Source organism: Cupressus sempervirens, chromosome 11, assembly GCF_028749045.1.
Source record: "Cupressus sempervirens isolate cs-2001-9-10 chromosome 11, ASM2874904v1, whole genome shotgun sequence".
Classification (NCBI taxonomy): Eukaryota; Viridiplantae; Streptophyta; class Pinopsida; order Cupressales; family Cupressaceae; genus Cupressus; species Cupressus sempervirens.
In genome coordinates, this window is record NC_143128.1 from 475135418 (window position 1) to 475155328 (window position 19911).

The window sequence follows — 19911 nt, forward strand, 5'->3', positions numbered from 1 at the left end:
TACTGCCGGCACTGATATCTATTAATCGCTAGAAAGGAAGTTGGAATGGAACTGCTTGGTTTTAGCTTTTAACCATTTTCGTTTTAGATATATGTCACTGTGGGTGGCTGTCTTGATATATTAATTAATATTAATGTAATATGATATAAGAATATATTTTATTTATACAGGCATATATTTTATATTAGTATTATTCAGCATTGATATTATATCTATGATTTTATCAATATTATATAAATAACATACATAATATTAAATAATATATTATATTCTTTCATTTATATATTAAATTAATTTTAATAATAAATAATTTTACTATTTAATCGTTTACTAATTTTTTTAATTATTTATTATTAAATCATATTTTAGAAAGAGAACATTACAGGTTTCCAAGGAACAGTTTCATCAATTGAGTAGGTGCATTGCATCGATCATTGTTATCCTCAAACTTCTCTAGCATAGCTTCAAACTAGCTGAGAACTCATCCTTACTAAATCTTTCCTCCAGATTAATTTTGTTCAGCAGCCAATCTTTCATCCAAATATCTGTAATAAAAAATAGATATTAAGACAAACTTGGGACGGTTGTAAGGAGCTACGGGAAGGGAAATGGCTCACCTCAGCGGGTTGGTTGATGATTAAGGCAGTACTATCTGCAATCCCAATTCACTCAATGTCATGTATGAAGCTCTCAGCCTCTATTGAAGATAACCTCAATCAGATCATTCACAGATTCTTCTGGAACGGGCCAAATAACACACATAGATTCCCCATGTTGGCATAGAATAAGATATGCAAACTGCAGACAGTAGGTGGAGCTGGTGTCAGGCAATTAAGCATTATGAATTTAGCAATGGGGGTCAAATCAGTCTGGGTGATGTGCAGGGGGAACCAAAAATGGTTTAGGATATGAGGAAAAAATATTTGAAAGAGGATCCTATCAGAATCATAAATAGTCCAAGTCTGCCAAGAGGGTTTGCTATATGAAACTTTATTTCTTTGAGCAGACATCATCTCCAAACGTATTATGTGGGAAGTTCATAACGGATGGAAGGCTTCCTTTTGGGAAGATTCCTGGGGTGAACATCCCAAACTTTGTAACCCATTGAACCTTGAGGAACTAAGGAGAGAAACAGCCAACGTTTGGGAGAAAGAAGTATGCAATTCTGGCTATGTAGTAACTATAGATGAAAGGGAGAGATGGCTTTGGTGAGATCTCATCGAGATCAATGCCCCACAAGAGCACAAGGACGAGCTAACAGTGATATTAAGGAATAGAGAGATCCCTGATCTGGATTCAGAATAAGGTGGTGTGTGTCTTCAGATGGGGAATATAAGGTAAAGGTTGGGAGTAAGATTAGTGAAAATGTGGTGGCAAAAATTGGGCAATTTGAATTTCTCTTCTTTGGGGAAAGCATGTCCTACCAAAAGCAGGTGTATTTTCATGGTTGGCAATACAGAATAAGATGCTCACTTAGAACAGGTTTGAGAAGAATATTGCCCATATGTAGAATATTGCTGGAATGTTTTTACAGTGCAACTAAACTTCCATACCCCTCTCCCCTGTGGAGTAAACAATTGGATATGTGCATAGGCTTGTAAGTTGACTAAAGGTGGTCTTAGCACTATGTGGCAGATATCACCCTCCACAGTATGCTGGGAATTGTGGAAGTAAAGAAATCGAAGGATATTCAAGGATCAGGCCATGAGCAGAGCACTATTGGTCAAGAAAATTGTAGCCTCTACCATTCAATTGGTGAATACTGATGCACGAAGCAAAGCTATTGATGGAAATATATATACACCAACAGGGATAAGAAGCTTCTAAAAAAGTTTCAGGAATTATTTATTCCTACTCTCTGGCCCTCAGGTAACAAAGGATAAGGCAAAACTGCCAAATAGCATGGTTTGGTGCCAGCTAGAAGATGGGTGAGTTAAGATCAACTTTGATGGTGCTTCATGTGGAAACTCGGGGTTGGCTAGAATTGGTTGTATTGCTCAAAATTCATCATGGGAGATAACTGGACAGAATGCAGAAACCATTGGGGTTGCAACAAATAACGTTGTTGAATTTAGAGCATCCTAAAGTGGAATTGAATTGGGTTTAAATTTGGGTGTTCCCGGACTAAATTTGGAGGGAGACTCCCTCATCACAATAAATTCAATCAGGAGTAATTATACACCAAATTGGATACTTCAAAGATGGCTAAGTCCTCTATCCAGATTGATCAGAAAAAATTTAGAATTTAAGATCAGCCACATTTATTGGGAAGGAAACATGATGGCGGATGAGCTAGCGAAAAAGGCAGCAATGAATAGTCTCTAAGAAGGGGTGTCATGGAGCGGCCTGAGGAATGGGCAGAGGACCATCTGCATGATGAACAGGTGATGGCCCCTGAGGACTTAATGGTCACCAATCTGAGCTTGTTTGATCTTAGGCATCCGGGGAAGGATGGATCGAAGATGATAACAGAGACTTCATTGAGATGATCTGGTGCCCAGCACAGCATCTAGCCTGTGGATCAGAATGCCTCGCATGGCCCAGGCATGGTCAATCCACAGATGAGGACAGATTGGGAAGAGGAAACGTCCTCAGGTGAGGGAAGTTAGTGGGATTCTGTGCCTCTGCTTATATTTGTAGTATATAATATCCACATCTTGGTACTATGTGGCTGGCTGGGTAATTCATGGAGCGGATAAGATCTCAAATGAGATATTTGTAATAAATATACTGACTGTAAACTCTTTAATGATCTAATACAATGGGCGCTGGAGAATGCTAATATATGTTGGAGAATGCTGAAACTGTGGTTATTTGTCATTTATAATGTCCCAGTACATAGTACATATAACATTTCAAGCCTCATCTAGGTAATTGAGTCTGTGTTCTGGTAAGAAGAAGATGTGTGTTTTTGCTCCCTACATTTTAAGGAGCACATCTGGCTCTGTACTCTTTATTCTAATAACACATCACCCTTAGTTATATATTATGAACTAGGACAATAGTCTAATTCTATTTCTAATAATTTAGAAGTGCAAACAAGTGAATATTTCAGATATAGCTTAATACTTCATTTGGCCTCAAAAGGATTCTTAACTTATATCAATGTCTGTTTCACCACATGTTAAAGGAGATACAAGAAGTATGTAAGAAATGTGCTGGCGTGTTTAATTAGCCATACACCACTCCAATATCTGACCACTGAACATTGGAACAATTGTCCCAAAACTGAAATTATATTCCTCTGGTACTTGCCAAGAGACCTTCTGCATGGTGATCTTAGATGTGTTACGAGGGAGGCCATAGAAATCAGGTCCATTAAAACTTGCAAATGCCTCAAATCTTTCAAGTGCTCCTGCCTGTGGACCCATTTTTAGAAATAGAAATAGATTAGGAAAAATCACCATCATTGTAAACCATATAGTTAATGAACATTAAAAACATATTTTCATTCATCCTCCTCTAAAGTTGACCAAAATAAATAACAAGAACCATATGTATAGTTTTTAAATGAAAATTAAAGTGATGTGTTCATGGATGGAGGGTCTCATGAAAGAGGGTTCAACCTTGCAGCCCTAACCCCTAGATCTAAGAATCAAACACCCAAAAGTCAAATCAAACAGTGAAACATTGCAAAATGAACAGAAAATAGTATTAGGCTTGAAAATGAAAGTCTTGAAAATTTACAACAATCTTAGACCAAAATGTCAAATAATCCAATAAAATAGACATCAATAGGAACTCATTCCAAATTCATACATGATATATAGATCTATTCTACACTTGAACACTACCGACAGTATTCATTCAAATAACTAAACCACAAGCAAGGCACATTCAGATCTTCACTAATGCAACACAGAACTTTTGATTATGCTACTTGCATTCACACCTGGGTTAGGCCTCTTGCCCGAATTTTCAACTTCACTCTCAAAGCTCATCTACAATTGCTGTGAACTTCCACATTCCTAGGTCCATACACCCCACAAATCTAAATGCTTGGTTTATGAAGGCGATTACCAAAGGAAACTCATTGATCTTTCAAGGTAAGAAAAATTCACCATCACATAGTTGAAAAATAGCATTGTTTTTTACATTTCTAAACGTATCCTTTGACTGAGTTTATGGTCAATAAACTAGTATTAGTTATATGAAAAATAGCTAGGTAACAATGTCAGTCTTCCAAAATAAATTTAAAATATAAAAGATCAACTAAACTATCTAGACATATTTCTTGATTGTTAAACTTTACCTCTTCGAAAACCTTTGCATAGAGAGGCAAAGCAACCGGAGCACTGTATATGCCAGCGCATCCACAGGAGCGTTCTTTCTGATGCCTCTCATGAGGAGCACTGTCAGTGCCTAGAAAGAATTGCTTACTTCCGCTTGTAACCGCAGAAACAATTGCTTGTCCTGAATGACATGATGGAAAATTAATGACCACAAACAAATAACAAAAGAAATACAAAAGAGCCAAGAAGATACAAGCCTTTTTAAAGGATATTTTAAAATGCTAACAGATTCGTCACAACTTAGGCTTTAGCCCAATTTGATTTCATCTTTTATATGGAATTTATTCAAAGTAATTTCAGCTTGACATTTGCAATTACTCAGGTTTCAACTCATACATGCTGAAAAAAATGAGATAACATTGCATAGACATGAAAATTATCTGGGTTGTTACATGAAAAATGCATGCTGATACATCAAATAAAAAAATTTAAAGTATTGGAGGCCTTCATTTAAATAGTTATGATGCACACCTCTTCCCAAGTACAAATTATTTGAAAACTGGGACAATGCACCCACAGGAAAAAATAGTCTTCATGTGATCTGATTAGACTAAACTGTATGCAGAGATTGACACTGCTTGTACAACATTGCCATGATTTTTAAATGGATAACTTGAATCCCTATCCATTAAGCTTATTAACTTTTAAGTTTTTTTAATCCAAATATCTTGTTTGCGTTAAGACTTGTTACTATTACACTTCCAAGAATTTTATGTGCCATGCAACTTATGTTTGTGTTTATTGGTGAAAAATCGTTTAAAAAATCTGAAATGAGAATCAGCAACTTATGCAAAAGTGTTTCAAGTATGTAGACTACTGTTATTGTAAATATAAAGGGACAAAACAAAATATGCATATAGAAATTAAAAAGTATGCACATAATTTTATGAATTAGAAAGTAGCCAGGATGGAGACTTACTATGAATCTCTCGTTTAAGGATAGGAAGGCAATAGTTATGTGGCTCAGCAACTTATGCAAAAGTGTTTTAAGTATGTAGACTACTGTTATTGTAAATATAAAGGGACAAAACAAAATCTGCATATAGAAATTAAAAAGTATGCGCATAATTTTATGAATTAGAAAGTAGCCAGGATGGAGACTTACTATGAATCTCTCGTTTAAGGATAGGAAGGCAATAGTTATGTGGCTGCAGTCCACCTTGAAATAAAGCATTTCTATTCAAAAGAAGATGTTGGGGTGTCACTGTTGCAGCCACAAGACCTGCAAGAGAAAATATCAACATGAAATTTTTTCAACCCATTGCCCACAAGGACTTGAAATCTGAGTTTTGAACTCTAACAAAGATTAGACAAAAAGAAAGCTTAAAGAGTTTTTTACTTTCTTTTTTAGATTTTTTTTAAAGAAATTTAACAAAAGCTTCACAGTACGGCAGAACTTGAAAGATCGAAGAAAATTTCACAAAATTACCTTCTACAGATGACTTTACAAAGTTTACAGCATCAATCGTCGTGATGTGCTCCATAACTATTTTAAGATGTGGTAATTTATTGACCAATGGCTTTAATATATTCTCAATAAAGACCTTTTCCCGATCAAAGACATCAACATTTGGATCAGTCACCTCTCCATGAACCTAGAAACATGTTACAATAGAGTGGAGCTGGTATTTGTCAAATCAGTGTTCATAATAAAGAAATTGTTAAAAGAGAGTCAAAGCCCTCAATTTCTTTCACTGTAGCTATAATTTAAATATTTATCCATCAAGCTCAATTTGAAAATATCCAAGATGTTGTCCTTGACCAGAATACTAGGCCCTAGCTTTATTCTTGTGACTACTAAAAAATGCTTCATAGTTTAAATTATACCAGCAATGGCAATCCACATTCCATCATTTCCTTAAGAACAGGCATGCATTTTCCAAAAAGGTCTGTTACACCATCCTCTGAGTTTGTAGTTGCCCCTGCAGGGTACAACTTCACTCCAAAAACCAGTCCACTCTCCTCTGACTCAAGAAGAATTCAGTGTAATGATATAATCAGTATCAGATATGACATGTCAGATCAATAATTGAAATTCGGTATGATATTATGAAGTTGTTCATTTAAAGTCCATTGGAATAACCCTAAGAAAGCACACTCTGCTCTATTGAATAAATTACTAATGTTAACTGTCTCAGACACCCTACTTTCATGATAATGTTTTTATAATTAGGCATCATCAATTTATCTAATAAAGACAACAGCCCAGAGATCTGAAATCCATTATGCATTAATTATGAAAATATAAAATGAATAGCACTGTTATGGACTCACTTGCAAGTCTAATCTCATTGTGATTTGTGTTATCTGTAAGGTAGAGTGTCATGAGGGGAGTGAACTTGCTATCAGATGGTAAAGCCTTTATTATCCTTTCCCGATAAGAAACAGCATCAGCCACAGTAGTTATAGGAGGCTTCAAGTTTGGCATCACAATAGCCCGCCCAAATATTCTTGCACTAACATATTAACAAATTCAGCAACAGAAGAATACAAGTTATTTTTGGCAAAAACAAAACAAAAAAATCACTAATCTGAACCAAAATGTTAGTTGCAAGGTATACCATTATCACAAATGTAATGAAAAGATGCTAAGGTTCAGCAAATTTTGACGAGTTTAAGAAACTCTAAGTTGCCCCATGTAATATTTCTCACTTGTACCTATGAGCAATAACAGATTCAAGGAGGTCACCATCTCGCAGATGAAGATGCCAATCATCCGGTCGTGTCATTGTGAACTCTATGCTCCTAGCTTTAGGGACTTCCACCTCCATGTTTCCCTTCAACAGAAATAATTCTCTTGATTCCTATAACACATTGCAAGTAATAAAAATTGCAAATTGGTAAATTTGAAAGAACAAGGCCATATAAATATAGGGAAATTTTTAAATATACAATGAAATTTGCAAATATACTTGTCATTCATATGAAACTAAGCACAAAGCATGTCATTTAAACATTATAGAACCTTAACATACACCATTTAAATGCCATCCAGGAAATAATAACCGATTCAGTACTCAATTATAAATATGTATTAAAATTTAACTCTAGTCCATTTTGCATTTATAAAACAGTTTCAATTGTCAATATGCATATCAGTATGTGAACAAAAATATAAGTTTAGCAGTGGACAATATCATAGAGATCTGAAATTTGTCTAGAAAACCAGTCCGATCCTAAGACTTTTTCCCCATTATTAGGCCTCACAATGCATGTTTGGGGTAATATTTAGCAAATTGTGCATTGATTTCTAAGTTTTTGACATGTTGCAGGTCTGTCCTCAGAAAATTCTCATCTGATTGGGAGAAAAATGAAGGGTTATGACTATATATTGGAGAAAAATGTGGGCTTATTTATGCATTGGTAAGGGGGTCTGATCTGTGCATTTGGGAGTTTACATAGTCAATTTAATCATGATCTTGATGTCCAAACAGTCTGGTTACACCTATTTGCAAACCATGTCTTTAGACTTTTGCCTTCAAACATATGTCCTCAGAAAATCTCTCAGATTTCATGACTTCAAAATTCTAATTTTTTTTAGTATGTAGCAGAAAAGGGACTATTTTATGCTCTAAAATTAGGTTTCAACATTTTATTTTTTATTTTTTTATGTGATTTAATGTTGGGGATGGTTGGCCGTCCTCAGTACGGTCAAGAGACATCTATGACATCCCCGGCCAACCATCCCCCATTTTTCCCTGTGACATCCCATCATTTTCGGGACGTCTCCTGCATTTTTCTGGATTTTAGGGACATGGGGGGACATTATACCCATCCCCTTGTCCCAGGGATGTCCCCAATTCGGAAACTTTGGGTTTTTAGGCAGGGACACGTGTCCAGGTAACATAGGTCTTGTGTGAGGTTTAGCTGTTACGGAAACAACTGAATAAAGGGGTCAAGCAATTATTGTTGGGGGGCTTACCTAAGAAATTTCCTCAAGAAGATATTTCTGGTGCTTGTAATTCTAGATCCTAACTCACATCAATAGTGATGAATAAGTATGACAGCATAGAAAGAAAGGCTACCGATTTTTGTGGATGTGAGTACGAAAGAACTGCGAGGAAAAATTTGTATTTCTACTTGACAATCAAAGAATTATTGTTTCAAATAAGTGGAGAAAAATAAGGCTAGCATTTGTTTTCTTCAGTGATTTGATTTTTTAAGATGGATGAATTTCTTCTATGCATGTCATTTTGTAATAGCTTCTGTAAGATGGATTGTCTGGGATTCCTGTCTATTTTAATGGAACCAAAGATGAATTATGATTGATGATCAATGATTAATTTGATGTCCCTAATTTCTAGCTATTTGCATTCTTCCTGCACAAGCAAATATTATGATAAGGGGTGGCAGACCTTGTCTCTTGTACATAAGTTATGATATATTTAGAACTAAATGAGCCATAGTAAGGTTCCTAATTATATGATGATTGATGCACTTAGTCCATCATCAAGACATTGGTACTCCATGCAGCCAGTATTATAACGATACTATCTAAAAGTGATTAATGTTTAGATCACTCTTAAGCGGTACCACAACCATGTTGACTTCATGAAGAGGTAGTGGCATGATGGTTGGTGAGGCCTGCCTATCATCATGTAAGAAGCATTCGTGACATGCATAAGAAGTCATAAATTGCATTCATATTCCACATGTTTCATGTCAGCCATAAACTTCCATATTCCACCATCAATGCACAATCATATTCCAATTTGCATTATTTGTTGGCCATGATAATTACCAAGAAACCGTGAAGTCTTATAGATAAAATGGTTTCCTTATAGAGAGAAACAGAGATAACAGACGATACCATTGATTTCCATACTTCATAATGGACAGTACTATCTCATGCATATCTTAGACATATTCCACATCCACATTCATATTGCATTTTCATTCTTAACCAGTCAACTATGGAGATTGTTAAATAAGATGCAGTTGATAGCTTCAATATCTTGATCGACTAGGTTGAGTTGATGGCTTGAATATATTTATTGACTAATTGAGTTAACATGCAACTTACAGAGACTAAGTGAAAAGTGATTGGTATAATAAACTAATCAATGACAAAAAGAGACACACTTTGCATAACAAACCAATTTGTTTATGCTTGAAGACATACGATTTGAAAGAGATATATCTCTTTAATAATCAAGAAGTGCAATCCCTTCAATATTGCAAGATATAAGAAGGTGTTCAAACTCATTCCATCTCTCATCATCAAATACTTGATTTTATATTCTTATCCTTTATGGATTCACTCTGCTTAGAGCTCATTGCCTTATGGAATATTTAGTGCAAGTTCATATAGCCTTATTCAGAGACAGCATCTCCACAGTGCATAATTAATTGATTATATCAGATGACCATCATTGTTGTTGTAGGGACATAGTTACAGATCAGAGGCAGCAACTATATCCACTCTAGCACTATCATTCTCAGACATTGCATATACTAAGTAACTTTATCAGAAACATAAAGTATTTATAATGATTGTCTAGACTCTACACAATCATTCTATCACTTTATGTAATCAATTTCTTGTTGTTACTATGACTATGGAGTTATGTAGACATGGTAGTAATAAAAATTGGGATTTGTTGATCAACAAAATAGTGAGAATATTTCAGATTGATAGAGCTGCTAGTTTCAGCCATGCTGATTGCATCAGAGTGATATAGAAACATTTTAGGCAGATTTTTGTATTCGTCAGTCCAAAATAAAAAGGCAAAAGCCTATTCGCTGATTATTGGAAATATCCATCATCCTTCATGATACAAAAGACAAGGAAAAAAGGCATTGGAAGAGATTCCAACTAATGATTTTCCTGGCATAAAATTTCTCTTGATGGTGCAAGATTTTTTGATTTATATGTCTACAATAGAAATCCTATTGGTGAACTATTGGAAATCTTCACCTCTTCTTCCTGGTAGAAGATAACCTACATTTAAGGTCACTCCCAAGTGACAAGAATTGGTGGATGAGAAATCCCCTTATGTAAGCATTCTACAAAACCACTGATTTCCCAGTTACCTTATTTATTGTTCACATGATGATGAAACACACATTTCCACATTAAGTTGCTAACGTGTATTCTCCAGTTCACAGCACACAAGCCTTCATTGTTATGTAAACCTAACTTGTGCTTTGGGCCACAGAACTGCCACAAGTGGAAACCCATTCCAACAAAGTCACTCTGATACAATCAGCATGGCTGAAACTAGCAACTCTATCACTCTGAAATATTCTTACTATTTTGTTGATCAACAAATCCCAATTTTTATTACTATCATGTCTCCATAACTCCATAGTCATAGTAACAAGAAGAAATTGATGATTATAATGCGAAGGTGGGTTTTAAAATTCTGATTGCATGTTTTCTCTCTTAAAGTTTTCTTGTAAATACACATGAGAATGCCCATTTAAGTTTGAAAAACTAACTATATGCAAATGGTGGCAATTTTGGGGGCTAATGCATGCCTTTAATCAAGTTTAAATATGTATTTTGTGTTCAAAGTCAATGGTGGTGATTTTTATAGGCAGTGCACATATTTTAAACAATGTTATAGCATGGTAATGGGCTTAAACAGCTCGTTATGACTAAAGGTGGCATTTTTTAATGCTCCTTGCATATTCTAAAATGCATGTGCTCACATCGGAATAACTTTTGAAAACCTGTTATCACATGTTAATGACCTTTTTATTAAGTTTTGCATGTGTAAATACTAAAGCCTATTCTAAAACCTGTCAGCAGCCTTGATGAGTTTGGGGGCCTTTTTAAATGAGTTGTATGTATTATATCAAATGATACAGGTGTTTTGAAAACCCATTATGACTTCTTAGATGCATGTATCATAACTTATGAATCCCATATTGGGCATTTTAACTTGCATCTTACCTTCTCTGAGCAAAAGTGCTGATTTTTGAAGCAATTACATGGTTCGCGTTAGGTGTTTATGGCCTCCTAAAACCCGTAAAATATGTATATTGGTCTCAAAATCTGATTTTTATTATCAAGCGTCATTTTAAGGGCATGTTGTGTTGAGTTTACAGCCCATCACAGTGCATTATATGCTGCGACTTGGCAATATTCACTTCCAGCAATTGTGTAAAAGGCTTTTGAAAACCCATCACTATTTCAATGGGCATCATTTTAGCTTGAAACATCCAATGTACAGCCCGTATATGGCATTCAACACTTGCGTCCAAGCTTTTAAAGCCTGTCTATGGAATTTAAAGCTTGCGTTTTCTCTTCCATAGCCCATTTTTTAGCAAAGATAACTCATTCAGCACTTGTGTTGAGTTTCTAAAAGCCCGTCTAGGGCATCACTCACATGGTTTTATGGTTGCATCATGGACATTTGTCAAAAATCTCTTCTTGACTCATGACTGCATTTATTTTGAAGAAGAATTAAGCAAACTTATTTGCCTATATAGCTTCAATCTTGGGATCTTTTGCTCAATCCAAAATCACTTGGATTTGACCAAGATTTGTTCAAAGATTTTGGAGATTCTTTCCTTGCATTTCGCTAGGGAAGGTAAGTTTTAATTTGCAATTTCTAGGGCTCCCTTCTCAAGTTTTTGATATATTTTCATTCATCCATGTTAATGCAAATCTCTCATTTCATTTTCAGATTTATATGTTTTTGTTTTTAGTTGTTCTTTCTATTTATGTCTCAATCATTCTTCTAAGTTGCATATGCAAGAATTTCGTCATGCTTGCAAATGCAGTCGGGATTATTAAAATGTTCTACGTAATTAACCACTCCAAAAAAGAGCAAGTATTTCCCTTATGCAATGCAAGGTAAAATGAACCCACTTTTTTAGTGTTTTGCATGCACTTTTCCTTGCTTTGAGAAGGCTGTAAATGGATTTTCTAAGTTGCATATGCAAGAATTTCATCATGCTTGCAAATGCAGTCAGGATTAAAAAAAATGTTCTAAGTAATGAACCACTCCAAAAAAGAGCAAGTATTTCCCTTATGCAATGCAAGGTAAAATAAACCCACTTTTTAAGTGTTTTGCATGCACTTTTCCTTGCTTTGAGATTTATTTCCTTGCATTTCTCAAGGGAAGGTAAGTTTTAATTTGCAAATTGTATCAAGGTCGAATGATATAAAAGCAAATTGTATCAAGTATGTGAACAAGAATTGGTTGATACACAAAAGACCAAATCTCATAAGGTGGCCCAAGATCATTCATAGGTCAGATTCCACAAGATTGAAGGTCTCAAATAATCTAAAAAACTTTGCACCATGGATGTATAAGTTCATCTCCATTATCGTGAGATCAAAATAGATCTTTTGGGGAGAGTTGATTAAAGTTACACTTTATAGATTTTATGAGATTGAGTTTTGAACAAACAATTACGTGGGTTTGTTTTCTTATTCTGGAAGGCCATTACAAACCCGAACTAAGAAGTTAGGCACTTTTTTTTTTGAAGGAAATCATCCTGAAAAGTTTGGCAAATGTTGATGGGAATTCTTCAGCTTCAGCAATTATCTGATGAGAAGATTATATTAGCAATATTAAATTGGGAGTGAATATATATGGATGTCGGCCTCTATATTTTTTGCAGAAGAACTATTGAAAAGATTTCTATTGAACCTCTATTGTTTATTCAGAAGCAAGATTTAATAACACTCCTCAGGTTTCTTATGCTATGTGGAAACATTATTGCCATGAATTATGTGGAAATAACCTACTGAAATATTAAAAATCTGGACCTATTCTTCAATTTGAGAATGCAGTATGGTAATTAAAACAAAGGAAGATAACAGTGCTTCAACATCCTGATATACATCGCAGTAACCTTCAGTGAGGACGAGAACCGTACTGGACAAGAAAGACCCTTGGATTGGTAGCCTCGTGATCCTTAGTCAGGTTGCAAGAGTTGGCATTGATATCGTAGAGATTAAATGTTGGGTTCAAACGTATGGGGAATGAAGGTAAGTAACGCTCCAAGGTTGCAATAGCTGGGCCGAGCATTTAGCAGGAGCACGTAGGACATAGACGAGTGGGATTCTGGACGTGGGCAGTGGGAAAGCATAGTAACACAGAATCGGCTTCCATTACGATATCCTCCAATGCAACTAACAGTGTTATATGGTGAATGGTCATGAGCATGGAATAAGTGCAACAGCAAACCCAAAATACTACAACAGCATCCGCTCTTGTCTATAAACGAACTTGTAAAACGGCAGATTAATCTTAGGAAGATTTAACCATCTGCAACCCATCAAGAAAAATTCAATCGAAGATTGTCTAGGCATGCTACCGGGTTGAGAACAAGAGGCGTGTTAAAAAACGACGACTACACAATTTCAAAGAGACTCGGAAGTCGAAGTTGAAAGGGCACAACTCGTAGCTTCCTCCTTGTGTTGAGCTAGAAGTATCATTATAACCAACGTAGTGGTATCACCAAATAGAAATTAACCATCGTGGTATCCTTGTTGGGGGAATTTAACATACGCATAGCTCCGAATAATCTAATAGGAGACCTGGGTTGTGTGCGTAGCTACAAGAATCAAACTCGCTTCTCTTCTAGAAACCAACATCACTTCACTCTTCGTGCACAGGTTTTCCAAATTCTAGAGAAACAATGGTGGACAAGAATGTAGGAATGGTTTTGCATAGCAGAAAATAAAATCGGGATAATAATTGGTAACGGAGGTAAACTGGACAAGAGACTTTGCAACATAATTTTGGAATATATTACCACTATAGCCAGAAGTTGAATCTTTTCCAGAGCGTTATTATTATCACTAAGGTGACCAGAAGGGTGTCGTTACTTGATAACACATTGAATACAAACTTTGGAGTTTGCGAAAAATATCCTTTGCAAAAACTAATTACGAGGCCACTTATCACGAAGCATTATTTTACCCGGATAGCGTGCTCATTCCTAGCAGAAGATGTTATTCATCAGATGCAATAATCAATTCGATTTAAGTTGATAGGTGTCGAAGAATGTTGCATGCCAAAATTGTGGGATAACATCATTTTCTTCAAGTTCAGATTGTCAAAATTAGAGGTTGGTGATAATGATGGAAAAGCTCCTTTAGCGAAAAGGTTACGACGAGCATCTTCAAACATTTCTCAAGATGTTGCCGGCGAGGAACTTTCTCTTTACAACTTAACTCCCAATAACAAAGATTCATTACAGCAAAAGGCCTTTTCATTTGCTATTAGGGACAGTTTGGTTAATGTTGGTCCATTGAAGGACTTTGCTTCTGGATTGAGAAGCAATGTAGATGTTAATACAGTGAGTGTTGCAAAGCAAAGCAACTATGTGCTGGTATGTTGTTCTGGGCATGGAAAGAATGGTTCCTTGTGCATTCTTCAACAGTCTATCCGTCCAAAGTTGATCACAGAGGTTGACCTACCTAGGTGCAAAGGAATTTGGACAGTTTATCACAAGGGTTCACGAAGTCATTCATCTGATTCATCAAGAGTAAATCCAGATGAGGATGAGTTTCATGCCTATCTGATTATAAGCTTGGATAACGTAAGGACTTAACATTAGAGCTTCTGAGACATTCAGGGATACACAATATCATTAAAACAGAGCAAGTTTCTTAATTAGGTTTCTAGCTCTTTAGGGAAATTTAAGATTGCAAAAAACCAAACATTGGTCTATGGACGAAAACATTCATCACAATAGGCTTTGACAGTTTGGTTTTAGGTTTTGAAAAAAAAAAATACAATCAAATAGTACCATTAAGTATTTAGCACTACTAGACTGTCGTTGGATAGATACTATCAGGTACAGGAAGTAGATCAAACTGCCTAGATTACAAAATCAGGAAAGGTACTATGAAGTTGCAAGCGCAATTAACTCAAAATTCAGACTACATTATAAGAGCGGAAATACTCGACATTTATGGAGAGTACAAAGAACTTCCTACCCGATTCCAGAATGATTTATCATTCAATGACTACTGGGATTTTTATCTAGGGCAACGAAATATGACTGATATGGCAAAAAGAAAGTATCTGGAGTTGGTCTATGATCTCTTTGCAAACGAACAGCACATAGGGGTGTATGAAGAAATTCCAATAGACCAAAATTATCATTTGGATGATCTTGAAATAGAGGAGCAGACAACTACTAGAGATGAGCAGCCTTCTCGCAATCACATAGAAGATGTTACGCAAGGTACAAGTTTCTCCATTGGAGACTTGGAGGTGATCTTTGTCAAGCAGAATAATGAAGTAGATTGCACACAAGGTAACAACAGTTTGGGACCGTGGTGTCATGAACCATATATACATGATACTCAAAACGTGAATTTAGAGGAACAACCTAGGATGACATTGCAAGACAATGAACAGTTTCAGCAGGGAGATAATGAAACACATGCCTTACGGAATCAACTGAAGATTAGTAAAGACATAGTTGTGGCATCCTTGGTGCAATATGACAGTACCTACAAGCTGGTTGAGGAGCTCTACAGGAAGATCCCAAGGGAAGGGGAAGGTGACTAGCATGTGGCCAAATTACAGAAGGTCAAAATAGCCCTCGAGTCTATAGAATCAGATTACTTATATCTGTTGTCCGATAAGGATTACATTCTCAAGGTTGTTGAGATTTATGCAGCATAGTCAAATAGGGAAAAGGATGAGATTGAAGATCTTAACAGGACACTTAAGTATGTTTGAGAGGCACTAAGTGAAACTCAATTTTCTCTACAGAAGGCAGAAAATCAAATCAAGCTCATGGAACACTCTCGGGAACATGAGAATAGAATGAGGCAAGAGTTCTTCCAGAAAGTCACTGATGAACTTGAGAGCATTCAGCAGATGTATGACTTAAATAGCTGCCCCAAACGGTTAAGTAGCAAAACTTCAGAACAATTTAAGCTTGTTGACAACCCTTTGTTTGAAGTTGTTGCTAATTGGACGTCCAACAATCCTCTTTTTGTGTTAAATGAGGGATCATCTCTTATTTGCCATGAAGAGGAAGAGCTTGATTTCAAACTTTGGAATCCTCGCTCAGATTCTAGCAATGAATCCGAATCTTAGCATGGGAATGATGAATCAACCTTTGTTGTTTATCACTTGATCTGCCCCAACATATTCTCCGATTTCACCAAATTCAGGAGTTGGGTGAATTTTTTCTTTTTTATCCTCTGAACAGTTCTTGGTGGAGTATTTATGTGAGGTTTGTGGTTAGATTCTCAACATCTTTCATATTCATAACTCCTATGCATTGAAGAATTCTCCAAGTTTATGTCGACAGTATGAATTTTGATGTCCATGGGATGGTGGTTTCATCTTTTGAGTAGCTCATTTCTTACATCATCCATCTAAGTCAGGTCTTCACATTCTACTGGATTATACATGGACCCTAGATATATTTCTATATCATCATAGCAACAAGGCAGCATAACAAAGTTTGGGATTTAGATGTTTGCAGATTGTATCTATGGTTGGACGAGGATTTTATTGTGGTCCTATTAAGTTTGAGGCTGATTATGGTGATGATCAGTGTTGATCAGTTTACAAACATAGCATTTCTTTGAAGAGTAATATGGGATCAAGGAATTCGGTTGACAGGTGTTTTGCAGAGTGGTACCATGCTTCACAGTTGGCCAGGTCTGTTGTCAGTTTGGGCCACTGGATTAACTACAGATTTATATAGGATCCTGGTACATATTGCTTGAGGGCAAGCAATCTCAAAGAGGGGAGATTTGTAATGTCCCTTCTTTGGAGACATTAGAATTCTTAAGAAGGAACGAATTTACAATATTAAATTTGACTATGTAAGCTGGAGATTTATTATTTAAAGTCAAATTAATATTCCTTGTGGTCACAAGAGGACGAGGAGGAATAAGACGATTTATGAAAGAGAAGTTGAAGAGTCACAAGGAATAGGACAAAAACCAGAGAGGAGATGAAGAGTCTTGGTTTGTGTATTAAAAGGGGAAAGAGGCTCATTGTTACCATGCTTGATTTATTATTCTGATTTTCAGTTCTCTCCTGTGAGAGTCATTCAAAAAGCTTCAGCTTTCAGCCAGTGTGAGGACATAGCCCCTTGTGTAGGCAAGCAGCGGATGCAAACCCATTGTCCTTGGAGATATCATTTCAGATGTCTCGATTGTGCTTACAGGTTCTTCTTTTATTTTCCAATTTGACTGTAAAATCTGGGTATAAGATTGGATCATGGTTAGCTGGTTATTGTATTGCTCTTGTCTAATACAATAACATTTTAGTTGCTAGTTGTTATATTGTTGTTGTATAAGGCAATAATATTGTTTACAGAATTATAAGAGTTTGTTGGTTTCATCTCATCAGTTTGTAATTCATGGTTATCTGTTTGACAACTTGAATGTTATTTTGGAAATAACGAATTGTTATCTTGTGGAGAACCGTTGGTTTTATTGTTGTCTCGTATTTCTTTTGTTTATAATTGAGTCTGATATTATATTCAAAAAAAGGCTGGATAAGTGTCGGTTGGTATTTCTACTGTTTACAATTGTGCTGGAAATTATTTGCAAAGTTTTATTGCTGATTATATTAGGAAAAAGAAAAATTCAATAAATATCCAGTTCAGGATATTACAAAAAATGGCGTGTTAGCATGGAAAATCAAGAGAATTGCAAAGCTTACCGTTAAGGGGGAAGAAGTTGAACCTAAGAGAATCCAATTGTCTGATAGTGAGGAAGAATTACAAGATACTAACACTCTTGAAGCGTTTCAGCTTTAGAATGCAAAAGTGATACCTACAGCACCTGAATCAGATTAAGCTCCAATGTCTCCACTCAACACATATGTGGATCCCTTCTCTATTGTATACCTCATGTGGGCCCTTCTGTATCACACCTTCCATGTCAATCTCTCTAGTTGTTCCAGTACGTACATCAAAGAATCAATATGGTAGGACACATACTCTACATTTCCCACCATACTTAATGCACCTATGACATTGATTGACACTACAGTTGTATAGTTTGAGCAGTTCATGGTTGAGGTTGCATGGAGTAACCATACACCAATAGCAATTCAGATAGAAGTCCCTGCTATAGTCACCACTATTGTAATGGTGGGGACAATGACTAGAATGACTCCAATACCAATATTCAGTTCTTCTTTTTCCTCCTTACCCCCATGGTTGAGTTTTATCACCCAAAATGAGGAAGTAGGAAGTTCCTCATGAAGAGTTTGATTTCAGACAACCCTACAAGGCTAAATCTCTAAAGAACAAGAAAGAAAAAATGATTTCTGGAGTTGGTTGATGATTAGGAAATCAAATATGTTGAGATTGTTGTGCTCATAATTGATAAACCAACCAAAGGGTTACAAACTCTTAACTACAAGTTCACCAGAGTTGAAATTGGCAAACAAGCATGGTTGGAGTGTCAGCAAGATGCACAAGACATAGTTACCTTGCTTACACAAAGGAATAACAAACTGTGAGAGAAGCAAAACCGGTTGAAGGAAGAAAATGCATGTCTTTTGGAAACAATCAAGAAGATAAACTCCTCACAAGGAGTTTATCCCAGCTCCTCATCTCTCTCAGAGTACTGTTGGCTAAAACACTTGCAAGTCACTATGACCACAACTTACAAATTTGTGACTTTAGGCAACATCTCATGAGGTCTCTCTCTCCTCTCAGCAATAAAGGAGGCTCCCTTATTACCATAGGTGGCTTCATTTGGAACTTAAACTAAAATTACAAAAAGGGATGGTTCTCTTAATCAATTCCTCTTTTTTAAGAATAATTTGCATACAACTACTACTTTCTAACTTAACAAAATGTGTCTTATTGCTACGATAATACCAATGACCTTGGAACTAGCGTAAGAACAATACCAGGGGCAACAATTTACCTTTTTATATTTTGTGAAACAAAAACAGAAATCCAAAGTCTCTTGTGCTTCTCTTGTGAGGATTTGAGCAGAATAGCTAGTAAGGCACAAAGTCTCTTACTGGATACTCCCAATTTTAATATAAACACTTACAAATGAAGCCTAGTCTTCATCTCTAAGTAATTTCGGCCACTAATATCTATCAAAATGTCCTTTTGCAGCACAAAATCTTCAAAAGTTCAAATTGGCTCTGAATACAACATGCAACTCAAAGTCTACACTATTGAATCCAAATCCCTCTTGTATGAAAGCATCAAAACCCACAAACAACTCAAGAAAATGTTGTCACACAATAGTTTGAATTAGCACAAACTCTCAAAACAATCTGCCTCTTTTATTAAAAGCAATCTAATTTACATCCAAGCAAAAAGTCTTAGAGTGCACAATACAAATTGACAGAAATTTCTTGTCTTGCAAAGAGATGATTATTTACAATGAGCTCCCTCCTTTATATAGGAAAAGAGAGGAGAGAAAGGTGAAGAAAGAAGGGGAAACACTTGATCACCTTGACTTATTCTCTAACAAACTTCTAACTAAGTTTGACTTTTTCTAAGTTGCACGCCTGATGCACTTGTAACCTGATTACACGTTACAACTTTACACGTGATACTATCATATGCAATTACATCTTATTTTTCCATTGCATGTAATCTCTAAATTACACATTACAAATATATGATGAAAATAATCTAAGTGCCAGACAAGACACGACTTCAATTACATCATCCTTTATTAGTCTCCATGCTGCTA

At 35.9% G+C, this 19911-nt stretch overlaps 1 protein-coding gene across 3 annotated transcripts in view; it reads right to left on the minus strand.

The window, feature by feature from the left end:
- Positions 1 to 3058: 3058 nt before the first annotated feature.
- PYR4 (pyrimidin 4) overlaps positions 3059 to 19911 on the minus strand; it is a 64736-nt gene continuing 47883 nt past the window's right edge. For all 3 annotated transcript variants that reach the window (XM_089808616.1, XM_089808614.1, XM_089808615.1), the window contains exons 3-9: positions 6951 to 7096; positions 6567 to 6748; positions 6120 to 6256; positions 5722 to 5887; positions 5398 to 5514; positions 4253 to 4413; positions 3059 to 3359 (exon numbers count right to left, since the gene is read on the minus strand). In XM_089808616.1, coding sequence (XP_089664742.1) covers positions 3168 to 3359; positions 4253 to 4413; positions 5398 to 5514; positions 5722 to 5887; positions 6120 to 6256; positions 6567 to 6748; positions 6951 to 7063 — 1068 coding nt within the window. In that variant the 5' untranslated portion in view covers positions 7064 to 7096 and the 3' untranslated portion in view covers positions 3059 to 3167. The remainder of the gene's footprint in view (positions 3360 to 4252; positions 4414 to 5397; positions 5515 to 5721; positions 5888 to 6119; positions 6257 to 6566; positions 6749 to 6950; positions 7097 to 19911) is intronic.